Below are 21,768 nucleotides of genomic sequence, written 5' to 3'. Positions count from 1 at the left end.
TTTCTCGCTGGTTTCATAATTGTTAAACATTACCATTTGAAACTTAGGTCCTTAAAAAAAAATTTTTTTATATAATAGTCTTTTTTGTAATAAAAAGTTTTTTATTTTGTTATAAAATTTAAAAAGTATTTTTATCTCAACAAATATTTTTAATTAAAGAAAACGTCAATCGAAAAAATATCCAAATATGAAACTAAAAATATTTAAGGTTTTTTTCTCGGAATGAATGAAAACAAAAAAACAAAACAGTAGACTAACAATGTTCTTTAAAGGGCTAAGAAGAATACTTTTATGAATAGAAAAAAAATTAGATATGAAAGGAAAGGAGACCTAATTAAAATGTCATTTGTTGCAACAAAAAAAATAATTGCAAGAAGCATTGAGATCTTTTGCAACAAACATTTAATTGACGGAAAAAATATATAACTACACTGCGTTCTTGTCAGTTGTAAACGTTGTAAATTCCCACCTTTGTCTATAGTCTAGATATAAAATTTTCGCACAAACACGCAATAATACACAACCGTGGAATAATTATATATTTTATAAAGTGATGAAAGAGTTGAGAGCAACTCATGTTAAATCTAGGTTAGAAATATTGAAATACCATTGAGAGAGAGAAAAAACTCACCGTTTGCTGAAAACTTCTCCGTTCCTAGACAGCATCTTTGACTCCGTCCCTTGACGTTTCCCACAAGGTCACACACCGCACTCAAGTCACTTCATATAACAAGTCATGTCACACTACTTTTCTAACTTCCGATCACGAAAAAAAAATTTCGTTAAAAAACAAAAACAAAGAATTTATCACTTATACTCCCGATTTGACCCAATATTTAGAAAATTAAACTTTTTGTCTTTAACACACCGGATTTTCACCAAAACACAAAAAAATTCACTTTTTTGAAAAAACAATTTAAGAATTCATCTTTTTCACGAAAAGGTGAATCTAACCTCGAATTCCTCGCTTTTGTCTGGGAAACACAAGTTGTAGCGTCGTCGTCGTCGTACGGTATCCAACAATTAACCGTTCGAAGGATGTCACACACTAATCAAGATTCATTTCGTTCTTCGGTCCAGATTGAATTTTCCAAAACTTTGCAGTCGAATGTTCAATGCTTGGGGTGGTGGCGCGCGTTTCACCGGGGATGTTGTCACCCCAATGGACCGAATTCATGTAAAGCAAAAGGCGCCCAAAGGTGTGCGAATTGTGTGTATGGAGAGTTCCTAGGAGAACCTTATCGTGTGCGCAAGAACACAACACACCACAGCCCAACGGACAAACTTGTGAAAGGAAAGGAGAATGACGACGAGAGTCTCTCTTGCCTTCAAACACCGGGCACGAATATGGGCCTCGACTGCGGGGTGAGGTAGTAGGTGGGCTCAGCACTTTCCTCTTCTCGTCGTTATTTCAAAGTTCTCTCAAACCCGGCACTCAACCGTACTCGGTTGCATGTTGCTTGCATTCATCGCATACCCGCCTCCATCTCACTGTGTACATGAAACAGACAAGAAAAAAAACAGCTGGTACTTCACAGTTAGTAAGGTGGCAGCACTGTACAGACCTGCATTTTTACAATTCAAATTTTCACCCCCATTTTCCCGCCCTTTTCAATTCCAATGAAAACAAATAGAACGTCAATAAAAAAATGTAAAATATAAAATAAATAAATAAAAATAACAATATAATAAACAAAAAATGTAAAAAAAACAGTAATAAAATTTCATTTTCAATAATAAATAAATATAACAGGATTGACACAAAAAATTAATTTTGTTTGTAAAATTAATCGAAAACAAATAAATTTTTTTTAAATAAATATTTAATAATTTTTATTGTTATTCCATAGGAATTAAGATTTTCAAAAAAACTTTTAATTCAAACCTTTATGAAATTCAAAAACTTATAATAATTTTAATTTCTATAAAATTTTTTTCAAAATAAAATAAAATTATTTACAAAAACTTTAATACTTAAAATCCTTGGCAAGAATTCAATTATTTTCATAAATAATAAAATTCTTTACAGGATTTCAATTATTTTTAAAAAATGTAATAAAAATTCGTTGCAAGAATTCAATTATTTTCATAAATAATAAAATTCTTCACAGGATTTTAATTATTTTAAAAAAGTTTAATAAAATTCGTTTCAAGAATTCAATTATTTTAATAAATAATAAAATTCGTTGCAAGAATTCAATTATTTTAATAAATACAAGATTTCAATTATTTAAAAAAAATGTAATAAAAATTCGTTGCTAGAATTCAATTATTTTCATAAATAATAAAATTCTTCACAGGATTTTAATTATTTTTAAAAAATTTAATAAAAATTCGTTTCAAGAATTCAATTATTTTAATAAATAATAAAATTCGTTGCAAGAATTCAATTATTTTAATAAATACAAGATTTCAATTATTTAAAAAAAATGTAATAAAAATTCGTTGCTAGAATTCAATTATTTTCATAAATAATAAAATTCTTCACACGATTTTAATTATTTTTAAAAAATTTAATAAAATTCGTTGCAAGAATTCAATTATTTTCATAAATAATAAAATTCTTCACAAGACTTCAATTATTTAAAAAAAATGTAATGTAATTTTATTATTTTTAAAGATAATTAAAGTTTTGGCGAGAATTTTTTTTAATTTTTGAACATAATTTATTATCTACAAGAATTTAATTATTTTCATAAATAATAAAATTCCTCACAGGATTTTAATTATTTAAAAAAGATGTAATAAAAATTCGTTGCAAGAATTCAATTATTTTCCAAAATAGTAAAATTCTTCACAGGATTTCAATTCTTTTTAAATAAGTTAATTTTTCGAAAAATGTATTTATTGAAATATTTATTATTTATGAAAATAATTAAATGTTTCTGCAGAATTTTATTAAAATTTTATTTAAATAATTGAAATGTTGCCAAGAATTTTATGAAAATTTTTGAAAATAATTGAATTTTATATTTTTAAAGATAATTGAAATTTTGACAAATATTTTTTTTAATTTTTCAAAATAATTGAATTATTACAATCATTTGTAACTTCTCCAAAATATTAAAGGGAAAAAAGGAAAAAATTACCTAAAATCAGAGTGGAACATTCAGAAATAAATAAATCCACTTGTTAAAAATTACATTTTTCATAGTAAAATTGATCTTTATTACATTAAAAAGAACGTCTTACATATGGCCAGTGTTTAAGGTAAGATACATTTGGATATTACACTAAGCTACTCGCATAACAATTAAGTCATAAAAATAAAATAATTGTTGAACAGAACACAAATCAAACAACATTATCATATATAGTGATAAAAATCAAGAATTAGTATTTATCAACAAAATTGATTATTCCTTAACATTTTTTTTTTTTTTTGCTAATTCTCTCTCTCTCTCTTTTTCTCTCTCTCAAATAACAGAATTTTCTTTCTACAGGCAATTCTTACAAAAAAAGACGTTGAAAGTAAAAAAAATACAAATTCTTGATTAAACACATAAACGCAATCACTATCTTCAGATTATACATATTATAGTTAACAAAAAACTACCATTTTTTTTTATATAAACCAAAAAATTGGTTCACTTTCTCCTTTTTATCAATTTAAAAAAAATTACATCATTTCTTTCTAAATTTACTGGGATATTTTATCATAAAACTCGGTGCAATGTCAATACTGTTACCTTACTTTGCACACGGCTAATTAACTTTTTTTTGTATTTAATTGAAAAATTAATTGAAGACACGTAGTAAATATATGACTATTTTAAAAAAAAAAGAAAAAAAATCGCTTTCTGTTATGCTCTTAAAAAGACAAATGCAAACTTACTCACAAGAGGTGAATTTAAAAAAAAAATGGTATGCGTAGAAAAAGACAAGGCGGCTTTTTTCTTGAAGTGAAGGAGCAGGCATTTAATGTCAACTTTTTTTTCTCAAGTGATAGAAAAATAATTTTTTTTTTAAGAAAGCTATGATTAGAAAAAAAATACATTAAACGTAAAAATCATTAAAGAAGGTAATGAGATATTTTTTCTTTCTTAACGAATGACAAAAATTGGAAAATTTATGTGTCATTTATTTTGAAAACTAAGGCAAAAAAAAGTAACAGAACAGTAAGAGAATCTCTCCCCAGAAATCTTTTCGTCATAATTCATAATAATAATGTGAAACGATGATTTTCTTTTCCTCAGTAAATAGTAATTTTGGCGCACCATGCTATAACGCATCGCACACCAAACTATTCTCCTGACTATAAAAAAAGTCAGTAATTGAATTTTTCAACGCTTCATTTCCTGGTTTTTTTTTCTGCTTCTCACTTTCAACCCTTTTTTTCTCAAATCTTCATTACCTACATTAAATTATATCAATATTTTTTTTTGTCTTACTTAAATAGCTATGTATATATATTTATATATATATTTATCACGCCTGTCTCTCCTTCGAATCAGCAACGTGTAGGTACACTTTGTAACAATTCTATACGTAGGGCCCAAAATTGTCAATAAAGTCGTAGAAACTGCCGGTTATTTCAAAGTTTTTATCGTCACTTGTGTTCAACAAAAAGAAAATTAATAATCGCAGATACATTTTTTATGTCGGGTAAAAAAAAACTGATCTAATTTTTGTCTAAACATAAAAACTGAACAATTTTCTACTTTTGGCTTCTTATCATCGAATCGAATACATTTTTTATGACAAAAATTCAATTATCGGAAAAAACTAATTTTACCATTATCCTTCTTGCCAATATGTTTTTAAATCAAATTAACAAATTTTGTACAAAAACAATTTTCTTGAATTATTAACTGAAATTTACGAATTTAATTGTGAGAATAAAAAAAAAAGATAATTTGTATTTTAGATTTTACAAAAAAAAAAATTATTTTAACCAATGTAATATATAGTATTTTACAACTTTGTTGACACCACTGTCGCTTTGATATTATTTCCGCCTACTTAACATTGAAACTTTTATCTTGGTGATTGTTAATAAATTATGCAGGTTTTTGAGAGCCCTTCTTACCAATAAGCGATTTGTGAATATGAGGAATAACACCTATAACAAATTTAAATTATTGTGAGAAATTTTTGAAAAATTAAATGGATAACAAATTAAAAATGTAACGAATTAAATAGATAATAAAATTAAAATCTCAAAATAAATGCAATCGAAAATGTTTCCAATTTTCCGCATATAAACTTCTGGCAAAGTCTAATCAATTCAAACAGAAAATCTAGACAAAAATTCCACTTATAGTATAATTAGAATTGGAATATAATTACAATACTAAATAGTTGAGAACAATTTTTAATTTGTCGACTTAATTAATGATTTTTAATTAATTAATGATTCACAAGTTTTTAACGTTCAAATGAACGAAAGATTTTAGTATTAAAAATATTTTCAAAAATTACCGATTGCAAAAAGAAATAAAAACTTAAATTAAATATTTAAAAACCTGTTAATTTATTTTTTCGATAGAGACTCAAAATTGTAATAAAAATTTAATGTGAAGAAGAGATAAATAAATTTCATTTAGTCGAACGTTAAGAACTTTAGGATCATTAATTAATGATTCACAAGTTTTGAACGTTCAAATGAAGGGTATTTTTTTCTGAAAAGTAATTTCGTAAATTACTGATTGTAACAAAAATTAAAAACTTAAATTTTAGAAAACTTAATATTTAGAAACTTCATAATTAATTTCTTTTTGTATTGATGCAAAATTGTAATAAAAAAGTTTAATTTGAAGAAGAAACAAATAAATTTCGTTCATCTGAACGTTCAAATATTAAGAATCATAATTCAGAATAATTTCAACAAAATTTGTATAAAATACACGATTTTCAGAATTATTAAAATTCTATGAAACAAGAAAATGATGAAAAACAGATAAAATTAAAAATTATACTTGTGGATTCTAAAAAATAAGAAACTAAAGATAAATATTTCAAGTAAAAAAATATTTAATACAAATTTTTCGGCGAATATTCGCACTCTTCGTTATGGAGCAACAAAATGCAATAATTGAATAATAAAAAACGATTAAAATACCTCCTCCAGCAATAGTAGCCTTAATAAGACTGTCCAATTCTTCGTCTCCACGAATGGCGAGTTGTAAATGTCTTGGTGTGATACGTTTGACTTTCAAGTCTTTGGATGCATTTCCCGCCAACTCCAATACCTGTGAATTTAAAAATTAATTAACAGAAATTCAGAATACAATAATTATTCAACTGAAACTGTGCGAGGAAATAAAAAATGAAACTTAACTCAACATTCGTATCTCTTCAATCGTACAAAAGGCTTCTTTGGTTTATTCAACCAATGGGATTTATGGGGTGTCCAGTCACTCATGGTAAAATGATTTTCAATATTTTTCAAGTGCAGTGTTTGTGTGCAAAAAAAACAACAACAAATCTTCACTGATGTTCAAAATGAAAATTTGGAAAATAATTTTAATTATTTTCGAAAACGAAAAATCACAGTCTTCTGAATTTTTAAAAATCTCACTTTGTTCATTAAATAAAATTCATAAAAAATTACTGTCCATGTCGATAATTGACATTACCGATAATTAAGTTCTTATAAAAATAAATTCGTTTTTATAATTAAATTCAATTTTTTACTCTTCCTTCGAAATAAAAGCAAAAAGTGCTCTTTTCGTAATTTTTTTCTATTGAAAAGAATAAAAATAAAATAACGAAAAGAATAAAAATTTTACGTAAATTGTTTTGAATTTTCGCGGTATGACGGCCATGTTTGTCGTAAGGTAACGACAGTTAACGAAGTTACGCTACACGGTAAATGGTAATTTTGCAGGTTCAATCTTGCATTTTATGTGTATTAAAGAAAATAAATGTCTAATTACTGACCTCAGCTGTGAGATATTCCAAAATAGCGGCACTGTAAACAGCGGCTGTTGCACCCACTCGTCCATGACTAGTAGTCCTGTTTTTCAAATGCCTATGAATCCTACCAACGGGAAACTGAAATCACAACAACAAAAAAATATACCCTGTCAATATATTTTCAGTTTTAAATTTCGTAACGGTTTATATACCAACAGAAGGCATCAACACTACAGTAAGGGCCAATATCTACCAAGTGGAACGTGCGTCAAGCTACTGACCATATAAAAAACATTTGTCAACCCAGCGTCAGCAGCTTTTCTCTCTCTCTCGCCCAATAAAATATTGAACGACGTGTTCCAATATTTATGACACATCTTTTAAAACAATTTCCCATTTCTAAATATTTTTAAATTACAAACAATTTCCAAAAATATTCTAAACTAAATAAAGATTCCGTCAATCTTGAATTAAAACAAAAACACGTCTTTTAATTCACAAAAATAATTAAAATTTCACGAATTTAACTCAAATATTTACTGTCGTGCCAAAGCCTTCTTTTTAATATGAAATAGAAAATCAAAAAAATTATTTAAAACCTTACAATTTTACCATCACTATCAATAGAATCTCGTATAATTTATTCACAATTTTTTTTTATCATTAAATAATTGAACTTCCAAGATAAACACAGTTCAATAAAAACCAAACGTTGATATAATGTTAAGTCATTACTCAAACAATATTTTAAAATTAACGTCAAAATATCGTCTCTCTAGTAAATATAATACAAACTACATTTAACATCGATACTTAATTATTTAAATTGAAACTTTAAACAAATATATATGTAAATTCAAATGGAAGGGGGGAGACGAAATAAAACGTTCCCTGTGTTTGAAAACACAATAGTCCCTTTGGCGTCTCAAGTTAATTTTAATTTACAAATAAAACTACTCCATTAATCTCTCTTCAACTTTAGATCAAAATATTTCTCAATTTATCACAAATTAAAATCAAATAAAAAAAACCCCCCATCAATCTTCCAAACTTACGCAATTTTCAAAAAAATTGTCACAATCACATTGAAAAAAAAGTGAAGGCAGTTTTTCGCGCCAATACCGATTTAACCTTAAAATAATCTGACTCAAAGAGAAAAACCGATTTTAGAGATAATTCTAGACGAGCAGTAAATTTTGTTTAGAAATTTTCTGAATATTCAATAATGAACATAGCGTAATTTGAGATGAAAAACATACCTGCAGGCCGGCCCTTGCTGAACGAGACACCGCTTTTGCCTTTGCCTTTCCCGAGTCTTTGCCCGCTTTACCACCAGCCTGTTCACAAGACGAAAAACCATGTTAATTTTCATGATACAACCACAAAACTTGGTGAGCGTATGCTCCGAATACTGTTGAATCGATTAATACACACGAGAATGTTGGATGCCTTATTAATTAATCGGAATCTCGCGGATACTCACCATTATGCTAAAAGAAGCTTCACAATTGCGTACAGACGAGACAGAGCACACAGCACAAACGACCACAGACGACGCCAATCTAACCAAAATCCCGCCAAATGAGGCTGGCGCTGTTGGCGTCCCGCGGATCAAATCACGTGACCCACATCAACCAATCACAGTCGAGGCAACATTTACGCGGTAAATTTAAATCACAAATTTTAAATTTAAATTTTCTCTTCTCAATTTTGTAAACTAAAACAAAACAAAAATAATAAATGTTAATTAAAACTTAAGAGAAATAATAAAATATAAATAAATTATAAATAAATAAAAATATTTTCATAATGTTCACTAGGGTTGTCAGTTGTTAAAATAAATTTTACCAAAATTCCAATACGAATCTTTATCTAATTTTTATTTTGTACTAGTGAATTTCTACTAATTTGCGATATATTTTCCATTTTTTCTTCAATTATTTATTAAAAATAATTCTAAATTTAATACAAAACAGATTTATTCTGATATTAATTGATTGTTAATAATAATATTAATAACATTTATTAATTTGTTTATTAATAAAATAATTATAATATAAAATTACATTAAAAACTACTACCATTAAGTATTTCTTTTTCTTTCATTTCATTTTTAAATATAAGAATATTTTCAGATTCAAAAAAATTGATAAATTTGAAATATTTAAATATTAAAATTCAAAATCGCCTTAAAATGTAATAAAAATTAAATTTTATGTAAATTTTAAGAAAAACTTTTAAATATAAAATTACATTAACTATTACTACCATTAAGTAATTTGTTTTTAATTTTTTTCTATTTTATTTTTAATTTATTTTTAAATAACAATTTTTTCAGAATTTAAAAAAATGGAAATAAAAAAATGAAAATTTAAAAGCGCCGTAAAAAAAGTAATAAAAAATGTAATTTTATTTAAATTTTCAAAACAAAATTTGTTTAAATTTCAATATTTCATGTATGATGATTTATGGCTTTAGAAAATTTTATTCTGGTTTCTATGGTATTTTCATAGAACAGAATATATACATAAAAGAGTTAAATTACATATATTGCCCGGCCAACACAGCATCCAAGCATCGATCCACTCAGAGTATTCAGGGCACAGGCGAAGGAATATTAAACCCTCCAACCTCCCTTTTACTTGAATTTCAAAATGTTTAAAACATTAAAATTAATTGCATTTTTTATTTTTAAATTCTTCTTAAATTACCTTAATTAATAACTAATAGTTAAGAATTAAAAATTAATTAATTAAAATTAATAATTAAAAATTAAAAATTAATAATTAATAATCAATTATTAATAATCAATGATTAGAAATCTATAATTATAAATCTCATATTAATAATAACGTAGCAAATTATATCTTACGATTCTATATGTATTCAAATTCGATCAGATTAACTATTCGTTAATTTCAATATTTGATTTATCGATAATCGATATTTATAAATATTTGGTTATCATTAAATTCTCTTCTTAATATCTCATTTGATGAATTAAACAAAATTTGAAGAATTATTAAAATTTAATTTATTAATAAAAAATTCCAAAATTTTAATAACGATTCACAAGAAAAATTAAGATTTTGTTTGGAAGAATTTCAATAGAATATTTCATTTTGATAACAATTCTTCAAAATTTATCTACTTGATAGTAATTTACGAAATTTATTATTTCATATTTTATTGTAAAAACTCATTATAAGGCACGTTTGGTTTTTCGTTCTTTTCTTTTTAAAAAAAAAGTGAAAATAGAAATAATTCTCAATTAATGAAAGGACAAGTGAAAAGATTTTGGTTTATAGGAAACAGAATTGGTACTTACAAAAAAAAAAGGAAAATTAGAAAAGGAGATGCTGTGTTATGGTGTTCATGTTAAAATGAAAACTGTTCTAAAAGTTTTGTAGAATTGTAATAATGGCAGTTTGCTCAGTTTCGTCTTTGGCTGATCTGATCTTTCTGATTCTGACCGTAACATCTCACATTAGACTTCTATTTATTGCTCTTCAGTAGCATCTGCTAATTCATCGCATTTATCCACCAAGTCACTCTGAAATTAAAGAAAAATATTAATTTAAAAAAAAAATTTTTAATGGTTTTTTTTTATTTCTATTTTAATATTTTTTTTTATACTGTGCAGAATATTTTTCCCTTTTTTTCCTGTTAAGAATTAACAGGGATCAGTGATTTTTCTCGGTAATATTAGGTGAAAAAGGAGAATTTTAATTTTCAAAAATGACATTTATTTAAAAAAAAAATTTTCAATGTAAGTAAAAAATTAATCTTTTTTTTAAATTTTTTTCGTAATCTATAATTTTTTTATTTCTCATTACAATTTTTACTAAAACGCTACTTTTGTTTTAAAATTCCATGAATTTTACTACATCCGAAGTAAATTTAAGTAAAAATTAGTCAAATTTACTTAGGATTTGATAGAATTTCCCCCAAAAATAGTAAAAAATGTACTATTAAAAATTCTTATTTCCAAAATAACTAGTTTACTATTTCCGAATAAAATTTCTTTGTAAAAATAAGAGAAATCTTTTTCAGAAGTGGTAAAATTTACTCTGACAATAATAATTTTTAATAACAAATTGTACTACGATCCAAAAAAATTAAAAAAATTTTTATACAAAAATTAACTGTGAAAATAATAAAATTTAACATTGTAAATCGTTATACCCAAAATAAATTTTATAAAATCGAAAGTAAATTTTAGTAAAAATTAGTAAACTTTATTTCAGACGCTTAATAAAATTTCCTCCAAAAATAGTAAAAATTTAAAACAAAAATTAACTGCGGATAATGTAAATCTTGTTGTTAAAAATAGTTATTTCCAGAGTAAATACCACAATATAAGTAAATTTTAATAAAAATTAGTAAAATTTATTTCGGACTTGGAGAAATTTTCTTTCAAAATATTAAACAAAAATTTATTACTCATCTGTGTTAATTTTCAGATCAACTTTTACTATTTCCAAAGGAAATTTATTTATAGAAATCAGAAAAAATGACTTTAGAAATAGTAAAATTTACTCTAAAATGAATAATTTTTGATAACAAATCATTTTACATTGGAATAAGAATTAAAAAATTTTCATACAAAACTTAATTGTCGAAATTTAGTCAAATTTGTTCTTAAAAATAATGATTTTCAGAATAAATTTTAATAAAAATTAGTAAAAATTTACTTCGGACTTGATACAATTTCATTCAAAAATAGTAAAATTTAATATTAAAAATTATTTCCAGAATAAATTAGGTACTATTTAATAAATTGAATTAATTAAAAAAATTACTATTTTCGAAGACAATTTGTTTGATAAAAATTAGAAAAATTTACTTCAAAAGTAGCAAAAAAAGGGGATTAGATAAAAAAAAAGTTACCCTGTGATCCCTGTAATTATTTTCTTATCTGTATATTTTTTGGGATTGTGATTAATTATACTGAAAAATAATCAATTTTACCTCGTCAAGTTGAAGACATTTTCCCCATTCGGTGAGATTAATTTTGTGATCGTCATTAACATCGCATGAATCAAGGAAAGGGGCAATGCAATGTTCAAGTGCCATTAAGGGTGCTCTAATTGGGAAAAGTTCATGTCGTGAAACAGTTCTATCATGTGGATGACCATCGAGATCGCACCACTTCCAAATGGCGGCATTTGTCCAACGTAGTGTGTGATTTGTTTCCGCTTCTCTTTGCATTTTCAAATAATGTGACGGAAGTTCCTGACGATCGGCCAAATCTCGCATAATATTGAAAAGCCAGTCACGCATTCGCCTTGGAAAATCAAGCATATCTTCTTCCTTGCAAGCCTGCGATAAATTTTACAAGAAAATGAAACTTACTCTTTAAGTAAAATTCATAAATGCGATAATAAACATTTTATTTTAACACGAAATTTAATTCAATAATAATAAATAATTCAAAGTAAAATATAAAATCCGAAAGAAAAGAATACAAATAAATAAATATATAAAAAAAATGAAGGAAAAGAAAATAGATAAATAAATGATAAGAAATAAATAAATAAAAGGAAATGAAAACATAAATAGATGAAAAGGAATAAAAAAAATTTTTTTATTAAAAGAGAATAGAATGAGAAGCTTACGGGCATTTGACGACATTCGCCGTAATATTCAATATGAATATGCTGATAATCAGGACCACGACATCTTGAATCTCCAGTATCGCAAAAGCAACGAGCTTGATAAACTTCGCAGTCACTGCCAAAGGTTTCGTTGTAATTTGTGCAAACTTTACGTCTGGGATCGATTTCCTCATCACATTGCTCTATGCAAACACATTCTCCTGCTCCCTCTTCTGTTATCTAAAAAAAATCATGTTTTTTTTAGAATATTTACTTACAATTATCACTGAATCAATAAATTTAAAATCCACTGATTTTTATAAAGTAAAATATCCTTTTAATAAATTAAAACTCTTTCAAGAAATTAAAATATTATTTTAATGAACTAAAACGGTTTTTAAGAAATTTTAGAGACTAAACTCCGCAACGTTTTTAAAAACGAAAAATTAGAAAAGAATTTTTTTCTCAACTTAATTCATTTCTAATTTTGATAAACTCAAATTTTTAAAGAATTAACTTTTTCTTATTATAAATAATTTAAATTTAAATTTCAAACCAATAAAATAAATACCGTCTTCATATTTTTTCTTTTTAAAAACGTTGCAAACTTCAGTCACATTTGAAATATTATTTTAAAGAACTTAAAACTTTTAATAAATTTTGAATTGCTTTAATAAATTTAAATTATTCTAATAAATTAGAATCTTTTTTTGTAGATATTTAATAAAAACGGGGACAAACTTTGCAAACTCGTCCAGCACCACAGTGCTTGTCGAGACAAGGATCCACTTGAAGCGGCATCGCCCTAATTCGACTATCATCATCCTTAGCCATAGATCTTTCAGCGTCCTCGACTAATTCATCTGCCTCGAGCATATTCATCATCTCATCCTGTAGAGTTGGCTTTTGTGTCGTTGTTCGACGACGACTGTTTCGTCTTCCCTATAATTTACCAAAATTAACTTCAACTCAAATTCATCAACTGCATAATAAAAATTATTCCATTGTAATTCTAAATTCAATTCTATTTTTCCAAACGCATAAACAAAAAATCAAAAATATAAAAATCCTCTTAAACAATTATTTATTCTTATTAAATAAAAAAAAATGAGAAATTACGTACTTCAGAAACAAAAAATCAGATAATTTGAAATTAAATTCAAAAGAAAAAGAAAATACTCAGTAGTAATTAAACATTTTCAACAATTTTATATTAATTCTCAATAAATGAAAACTTTTAACGATTTTATATTTAAAAAAAAGAAATTCCTCAAATTCTCAATAATTGCAATTTTTTAAAAATTAAAAATTTTTTAAATTAAATAAAATTTTAAACTAAATGTAAATAAATCCTAAAAATTCCCAATAATTGAAAATTTTTAACAATTTTAAATTAAAAAATGTAAATAAATTCAAAAAATTCCCAATAATTGGATATTTTTAACAATTTAAAATTTTTAAAAATAAATAAATCCTAAAATTCTTAATATAATTGAAACTTTATAATGATTTTAAATTAAAAAAATATAAATCTTAAAAATTTGCAATAATTAAAACTTTTAATAATTAAATAAATAAATCCTCAAATTTTCAATAACTATTGAAATTTATTAACAATTTTGAATTTAAAAAGAATAAATAAAATATTCTCAATGATTGAAAATTTTTAACAATTTTAAACTAAATATAAATAAATCCTAAAAGTTCTCAATAATTGAACATTTTCAACAATTTTAAATTAAATAATGTAAATAAATTCAAAAAATTCCCAATAATTGAAACTTTATAATAATTTTAAATTAAAAAAAAAATAAATCCTAAAGATTTGCAATAATTGAAACTTTTAATAATTAAAATGTTTTTAAAAACAAATAAAATTTCTCAATAAATGAAAATTTTTTACAATTTTAATTTTTTAAAAAATCAATCCTCAAATTTTCAATAATTATTGAAATTTACTAACAATTTTCAATTTTAAAAAATAATTAAAATTCTCAATAAATGAAAATGTTTAACGATTTTATATTTAAAAAAATTAAACCTAAAAATTATCTATTGAAAATTTTTAACAATTTTATATTAAAAAGAAAAATAAATCCTCAAATTCTCAATAATTGAAATTTTTTATCAATTTTAATTAAAAAAAACAAATAAAATTTTCAATAACAGAAAATTTTTAACGATTTTATATATATTAAAAAAAAGAATTTCTCAAATTCTTAATAATTAAAATTTTTTAACAATTAAAAATTTTTTAAATTAAATAAAATTCACAATAATTGAAAATTTTTAACAATTTTAAATTAAAAATATAAATAAATCCTAAAAATTCCCAATAATTGAAATTTTTTAACAATTTTATATTAAAAATGCAAATAAATCCAAAAAATTCCCAATAATTGAAAATGTTTACCAATTTTAAATTAAAAAGAAAAGTAAATAAATCCAAAAATTCTCAATAATTGAAAATTTTTGACAATTACCTCGGAAGAATCAAGAGCCAGTAGAGCAAAAAGAACAAATCCGATAATGACCAATTGGAATTTCGACCTCATTGTGATGCACTGAAACATGAAATGAACTAATATTAATTACTGAAAGGGAATACGTATAATGTGCAATCTATTCGACTGCATTCAACAGTACTCTTCCGCGTAGTTAACAAATTATTTGTATATTGCTATTTAACGAGACTACGCTCTCTTTCTGGACCACTGAATGGGGCCATTTATCGATATTATTAATTCGCTTTTAATGAATTTGCGTCTATGACCGTAATTTTTGCAACATTTTTCCTTTCTCTCTCTCTACATATAAATTTTTCTTTTTTTCTAATAATTAAAATCTCCGAACAGATCCAATTCGGAGATCACTGACAATTTAGGGTCACCACACCAGAGATGATAAATCTTGAATCGTCATAATGAGCACAACGAACAGATAACCCAATTCCAAGAAAATGTTTAGTTCGCAGAAAAAATGGAGAAATAAAAACTTACAATAATTGACATAGAAAAAATTCTCTTTGTATAATTAATTTAATTATCAATTAATTATAATTAATTAATTATTATTAGAAAATAATAGAAAGTGATAATAATCCACAAACTTATAAATCCCCTAAGTGGCTCTAATAATTTACGAATTATTATTTTTTTCAATTTTAAATTGAAGGAATACCTGAAGAGAATTTTGCGTTAATGATTTATATCGAACAGACGGTATTTTTTCTCCCTCCGGACGCGCGTGGGTTTAATCCTAGAAAAAATGGGATACTTTTCGCTATTGATGGGTATCGGTGTTTATTTTCAGTCAAGATTTGTATTGTGCATCAGAAAAACTAGTGACGAAACATATGTGAACCATTTTTTCTTGATCAAAAAAGCAAAAGGATTTTAATCATTGCAGATAAATCAATTGAAATTGTTTTTTTTTCTGGTATTCAAATACAAATGAATAAAAATTCGACAAAAATTTTCTCTTTTACTGTCTGATTCAAAAAAAATTTGGGAAAAAATAGAAAATAAATTCTTTTGAAATTATAATTATTTTAAATAATTTTTAATCAAATTTTCCAAGTAGAGGAAATAGCGTCAAAAATTTGATTACAGAACAAATCTGTAATAGGAGTTAGTGAACCTTGTTTTAGGGCATTTAACTACACATCCGGTGTAGAATTATAGATTGGAACATGGCCAACTAAATCCAGTAATACGAGTTAAATTTTTAAGTCTGCATTTCTGTTTCTATTTTCAACTTTATTTTCTAGAAGGAAAAGTTTAATTTTTCCGTTGTAGATAAATTTTAATTTACTCTACTTGTCATTTTTAATTTGTTATTTTCCATAAAAGGGAAGAGTTATTTTGGAAATTATCGATTCTATTTAATATGAAGGCCTCGGGTCGACTTTAAGGTGCAAAAAAAGTTGCTTTAGTCGATTAAAAATAGAAAAAAATTTGAAAAATTCATTTATTTAATTCAGTGTTGTCACTAAAATTTAATTTTGTATTTCCCTGATGAGCTTTCAAAATTCAATTATTCAAAAACTAATAATTTCGTTAAATAAATATTGAAATACTTCTTATACTTTGTTTTTCCTCGGGAAATAAAATTTAAAAAATTTCAAAACCTTCTGAAATTACAAATATAGTTTATAAAAATTATAACTTCCAAAATTCAATTATTTTCTGCAATTTTTGAATAAACTTCGTCTCTAAATCAATTATTTTTAATGTTTCTCCGAAAGTTCTTCGAGAATTTAATTATTTAAATACAAAAATTCAATTTTTTATAATAATTTATAATTTATTGTAGAGTTATTAAGGTATAATATTTTCAAAAATTTTGGTAAAAACTTTAAAAATAACCGAATTTTTGAAAAGATAATAATTGAGTCTTAAAAAATTATGTTAAAAAAATTCTGAAAATTAATTTTTTGAAATATTATAATGTAATTTTTCGAAAATAATTAAATTTCTTAAAAGAATTTTTGTATAATTTTGAAAAACCAATTATTTTTTTGAAGAATTTTAATTAGAAATTTTCAAAATGATTGTTTTCGCCAAAAAGGTTAAAAATAATTTTAAAACATTTTAATTTCAGTTTTTTTTGTATTGCATTTGAATTTTCGGAAATATTTAATTGAAAATATTGAAAATAATTGAATTTTAAAAAATTAGAATGCAAAAATTCTAAAAATTACTTTTATCAAAAATATTTTAATATAATTTTTAGCAGCTAATTTTCATTAATTTTCATTTTTTAATTTACATTTCAAGATTTTTCATTCAAATTTTTGAGAATTCAATTATTTTCAAAATTTGCAATTAAAATTCTTCAAAAGTTGATTTTTAAAAATTGTAATAAAATACTTTGAAAAAAAGGAATTAATTTCAATTAAATTTTACAAAATTTCAATTATTCAAAATCTGTTTAATTGTATATTTTGAAAATTTAATTAGAGAAATTATTCAAAAATAATTTAATTTGATAGATTTGTCTATAATTATTTGTGAAACTAAAAAATCGAAATAACTTGCAGTTTATACTGAAAATTTGGTATTTTTTTGTATATTTTGCAACATTTAAAGGAAATGTCGAAAAAATTGAAAATTTTGAAAATAAGTCGAAAAAAATCGCATTTTTTGCAAATAGTGGAGAAAAGTCGAAAAAATCGTAATATCCGAGATCTGAACAGCAATAAAGAGAAAAATATTAAAATCTACAATGAAAAATAATTTGTAAATATTAATGAAATAGAAAATGAAGAACAAGATTCGATTTAAATTCGAAATATATCAGTGAAAAGAGGGAAAAATTATTTGCCATCTAGTCTTGTTAAAAAGTCCAGAATCGAAACACGTCTTTCGACATTTACGTGTATAATATTAACAATGACACATAAAGCATTTATGTCATTTTGAACGATGATGATGATGTATCCAATCATTTCAAACTTGCAATGTTCATCAACAACCTACACGTAATCCTTCCTGAGGAATATTAAGCCGTGAAAAGTTGAGGCAAATCGTCGTGAATATATGATCGTAGGACGCAGAATCGAGAACGCAAACCAGGGAAATGAACATTCGCTGTACGTTCTGCGTCCTGACAGGGTTTCATCCCACGCACTCCCCGGGTTAGTTCGCTGCTGATCACGTGTCCTCTCTCTCTCTCTCTTTTTCTTTCTCTCTTTCTCTATATCTCGCGTAGCAATACAATTTACAGAAAATCCAATGTAAAATTAACGCATATTCTCTCTTGCAACTACAGACTTTTATCGTATTATAAGAGAGGACTACTTTTTTATGTTTATATAAACCGCAGAGCATTACTAAATTCTCTCTTTTATAGACCATCACACGTACCTATATATACGAACATAAACGTACAAGTATATTAATTTTAGAAATTTCGCCGGAAATTTTCAATCATTTCTAATTTGAACTGAAACTCTCAATTTTGTAATTTACTCAAAACTTTTCCATTCCATGGAATGGAAACTAAAAATAATAATAACCATTTTTTTCATCTTTCTCCCAAATGGAAATTGTTAATTTCAAATAAAACTATAACTGCAGAATCTTTTTTTTTTTAATAAGGGAATTTTAATTAAATCTTCATTTAATTTTCGAAAGAAATTTTTAATTCCAAAGTAAATAATAGTTTAGGAAGAAAAAAGAAAGAAATAAGTAAATTAAATTTCTGTTCAATTTGGATTTATTGCTAGGGAGTAGAGCAAAATTATAAATTATGAAAAAGAAAAAGATAATTACGAAGAAGTAAAAAATAGTTATAAAGAAGTAAAAAATAGAAAAAATTCAAAAATAATACAAAAACCTTACGAAAAAAATAAAAAAAGTAAAAATTCAAGAATAATACAAAAACCTTAGGGAAAAAATAAAAAAAAGTTAAAATACAAAAATAATACAAAAACCTTGGGAAAAAAATAAAAAAAGTAAAAGTACAAAAATAATACAAAAACCTTAGGAAAAAAATACAAAATAGTAAAATAGAAAAATAATATAAAAACTAACAGAAAGAAAAATACAAAAAATAGAAAAAAAAATACATGTTATTAAATTTCAAACAAATTTTTCCTCGAAATGACAGAAAAAAGTAGAACACCATCACAAGGGAGGAAGATGAAAACAGTGTCAGATTTATGGATAAGTTTTGAACTTCCGTTTTCAGTGGCATGGTTTTTTTTCTCTGTTTGAACTGATAGATTTGATACTTGAAGGGAATGAAAATACATAAACTTCCCATACAACTGGTTGTTTAGATAAGAAAAGGAAACGCCCACAAAACTGAGATCATATGCACAAGTAGTGCAGGGATTCACTTCCTGTTTCTTGTAACCCTGCTGGTCTTTTTCTTTCTTTCTTTTTTTTTTTTGTTTTAAATATAAAGCGTTCATTTACGCTTTCTTAATGAATACCCATTTTATAATTTTCAATAAAAACACACGAGTAACCTCTGATCCTTCCCCACAGCCTCTGAATGTTCAGAATCTAACATTAGCTTCTATAAACAAAGAGAAAATTTTTGTTCATTGTGAAAAATCAAACCGCATTCTTCTGGAAATTGAATCGGTTACATTTTTATAATTACACATTTTTACTTGGAAATTTAAATTTCATGATTCAATTTGAATTTATGCAATAGTTTACTTAATATAAATTCAATTATTTAAATGCAATTCTATTGTTTAATAAATTTCTGAATATTTAATTGAAATTCTATTATTTAAACGAAATTCTAAATATTTAATCGAAATTCTATTATTTAATCGAAATTCCATATTTTATAAAAATTCAATTGTATTATCGAAATTCTATTATTTACATCTATTGTTTCATCAAAATTCTATTATTTAATCAAAATTCCTTATAAAAATTCTAAATATTTAATTGAATTCTATTATTTTTTCAAAATTCTTTATCGAAATTGAAAATATTCAATCGAAATTCTATATTTAATCGAAATTCTATTGTTGACTCTAAATTCTCAATATTTAATCAAAATTCTATTATTTGAACCTATTGTTTCATTAAAATTCTATTATTTAAACGAAATTCAATTATTTAATCAAAATTCCTTATAAAAATTCTAAATATTTAATTGAATTCTACTATTTTTTCAAAATTCTTAATCGAAATTGAAAATATTCAATCTAAATTCTAAATATTTAATCTAAATTCTAAATATTTAATCAAAATTCTAAATATTTAATCAAAATTCTATTATTTAAACTTATTGTTCCATCAAAATTCTATTATTTAAACGAAATTCTGTTATTTAATCAAAATTCTTAATAGAAATTTTAAATATTTAATTGAATTCTACTATTTTTCCAAAATTCTTTATCGAAATTGAAAATATTCAATCGAAATTCTATATTTAATTAAAATTCTATTGTTGACTCTAAATTCTCAATATTTAATCGAAATTCTATTATTTAATCGAGATTCTATTATTTAAACGAAATTCTGTTATTTAATCAAAATTCTTAATAGAAATTTAAAATATTTAATTGAATTCTACTATTTTTTCAAAATTCTTTATCGAAATTGAAAATATTCAATCGAAATTCTATATTTAATCAAAATTCTATTGTTGACTCTAAATTCTCAATATTTAATCGAAATTCTATTATTTAATCGAGATTCTATTATTTAAACAAAATTCAATTATTTAATCAAAATTCCTTATAAAAATTCTAAATATTTAATCAAAATTCTATTGTTGAATCTAAACTCTAAATATTTAATCAAAATTCTATTGTTGAATCTAAATTCTAAATATTTAATCAAAATTCTATTATTTAATCGAAGTTTTATTGTTTGAACTTATTGTTTCATCGAAATTCTATTATTCAATCAAAATTCTAAATATTTAAACAAATTCTACTATTTTTTGATAAAACAATCAGTTTCAAAAATAAATAGTTTTTTCACGAAAATTTTCGATCAAAAACGAAAAATAATTCAGAAAAATTTTTCAATATTAACAGAAAATTCTTCGTCGGAAATATTTTTTATACCAAAAAAGAACTACCTACATGTAAACAATAAAAATTATTCGTCAATATTCTTAAAAGTTTTTTTGTATCCAAAATATCAAAAAGATTCATTTTTCACTAGAATTGAAATTATTTGAAACTATTTGAAACAATTTGAAACAATTTGAAACAATTTGAAACAATTTGAATCTAATTGAAGCAATTTGAAACTATTGAAACTATTTGAAACATTCCATTAAAATTAATGAAATTAACGCAAGTAAAACTATAAAAAAAAATGCCAATTTTCGATTAATATTGATCGATTTTCAATATAAAGAATTTAATAAAATATATAAACTCACAGTGGTCGGTTCTCCAGTTTACTGATTAAATTGTTCCTTGTGTGTGTCCAGCTTCTCGTTTGCTTTACTCGCGGCGAACGAAAAAGAAGAAAATCATCCGAAACGGTCAGTGGACCGGTACTGACTGTAGATTCTGAGTTCAGTTAATATGTCTCGAAGTCTTTTCTGCTTCAAGATGATCTCATCAGTCCTTCCAACCCCAGTTTGATCTTTTTGCCACATGCGCTCCATGCTTATCGTTTTTCCTTTTTTTAAAACTCAATATATAACAATATATATTTATTGCTTACGTCTTACGCAACAAGTCGTTGATGTTCAATGACAATTAAACACACAATCGGCGATGAGCTTCTTCATTGTTTTATTTTCCATCCATAAAGGGAACTGCCATTCTTTTTAAATCTGCGAAAAAAATTTCTAATTAGTCAATTTTCTTATTTAATTT

At 24.3% G+C, this 21,768-nt stretch overlaps 3 protein-coding genes across 3 annotated transcripts in view; all 3 read right to left on the bottom strand.

Annotated features, from left to right (window-relative positions):
* LOC122506244 (cadherin-87A) overlaps positions 1–763 on the bottom strand; it is a 178,984-nt gene extending 178,221 nt beyond the window's left edge. The window contains exon 1 of the mRNA XM_043618321.1: positions 632–763. Within this exon, the coding sequence (XP_043474256.1) occupies positions 632–666 (35 nt within the window). The 5' untranslated portion in view covers positions 667–763. The remainder of the gene's footprint in view (positions 1–631) is intronic.
* Positions 764–3,139: 2,376 nt separating this feature from the next.
* LOC122506243 (histone H2A.V) lies at positions 3,140–8,487 on the bottom strand. Its single transcript, XM_043618320.1, has 5 exons — positions 8,342–8,487; positions 8,118–8,195; positions 6,883–6,996; positions 6,062–6,191; positions 3,140–5,062 (listed from the first exon to the last, which is right to left on the bottom strand). Exons 1-5 carry the CDS (start codon positions 8,342–8,344, stop codon positions 5,001–5,003), a joined length of 387 nt encoding a protein of 128 aa, XP_043474255.1. The 5' UTR covers positions 8,345–8,487; the 3' UTR covers positions 3,140–5,000.
* A 1,541-nt stretch (positions 8,488–10,028) lies between these two features.
* LOC122506242 (SPARC) lies at positions 10,029–21,512 on the bottom strand. Its single transcript, XM_043618319.1, has 6 exons — positions 21,324–21,512; positions 14,939–15,019; positions 13,197–13,397; positions 12,477–12,695; positions 11,830–12,180; positions 10,029–10,411 (listed from the first exon to the last, which is right to left on the bottom strand). Exons 2-6 carry the CDS (start codon positions 15,008–15,010, stop codon positions 10,358–10,360), a joined length of 897 nt encoding a protein of 298 aa, XP_043474254.1. The 5' UTR covers positions 15,011–15,019; positions 21,324–21,512; the 3' UTR covers positions 10,029–10,357.
* Between the last annotated feature and the right edge of the window lie 256 nt (positions 21,513–21,768).

Source organism: Leptopilina heterotoma, unplaced genomic scaffold, assembly GCF_015476425.1.
Source record: "Leptopilina heterotoma isolate Lh14 unplaced genomic scaffold, ASM1547642v1 Lhet_4, whole genome shotgun sequence".
NCBI lineage: Eukaryota > Metazoa > Arthropoda > Insecta > Hymenoptera > Figitidae > Leptopilina > Leptopilina heterotoma.
This window is presented reverse-complemented; position numbering and strand designations above follow the sequence as displayed.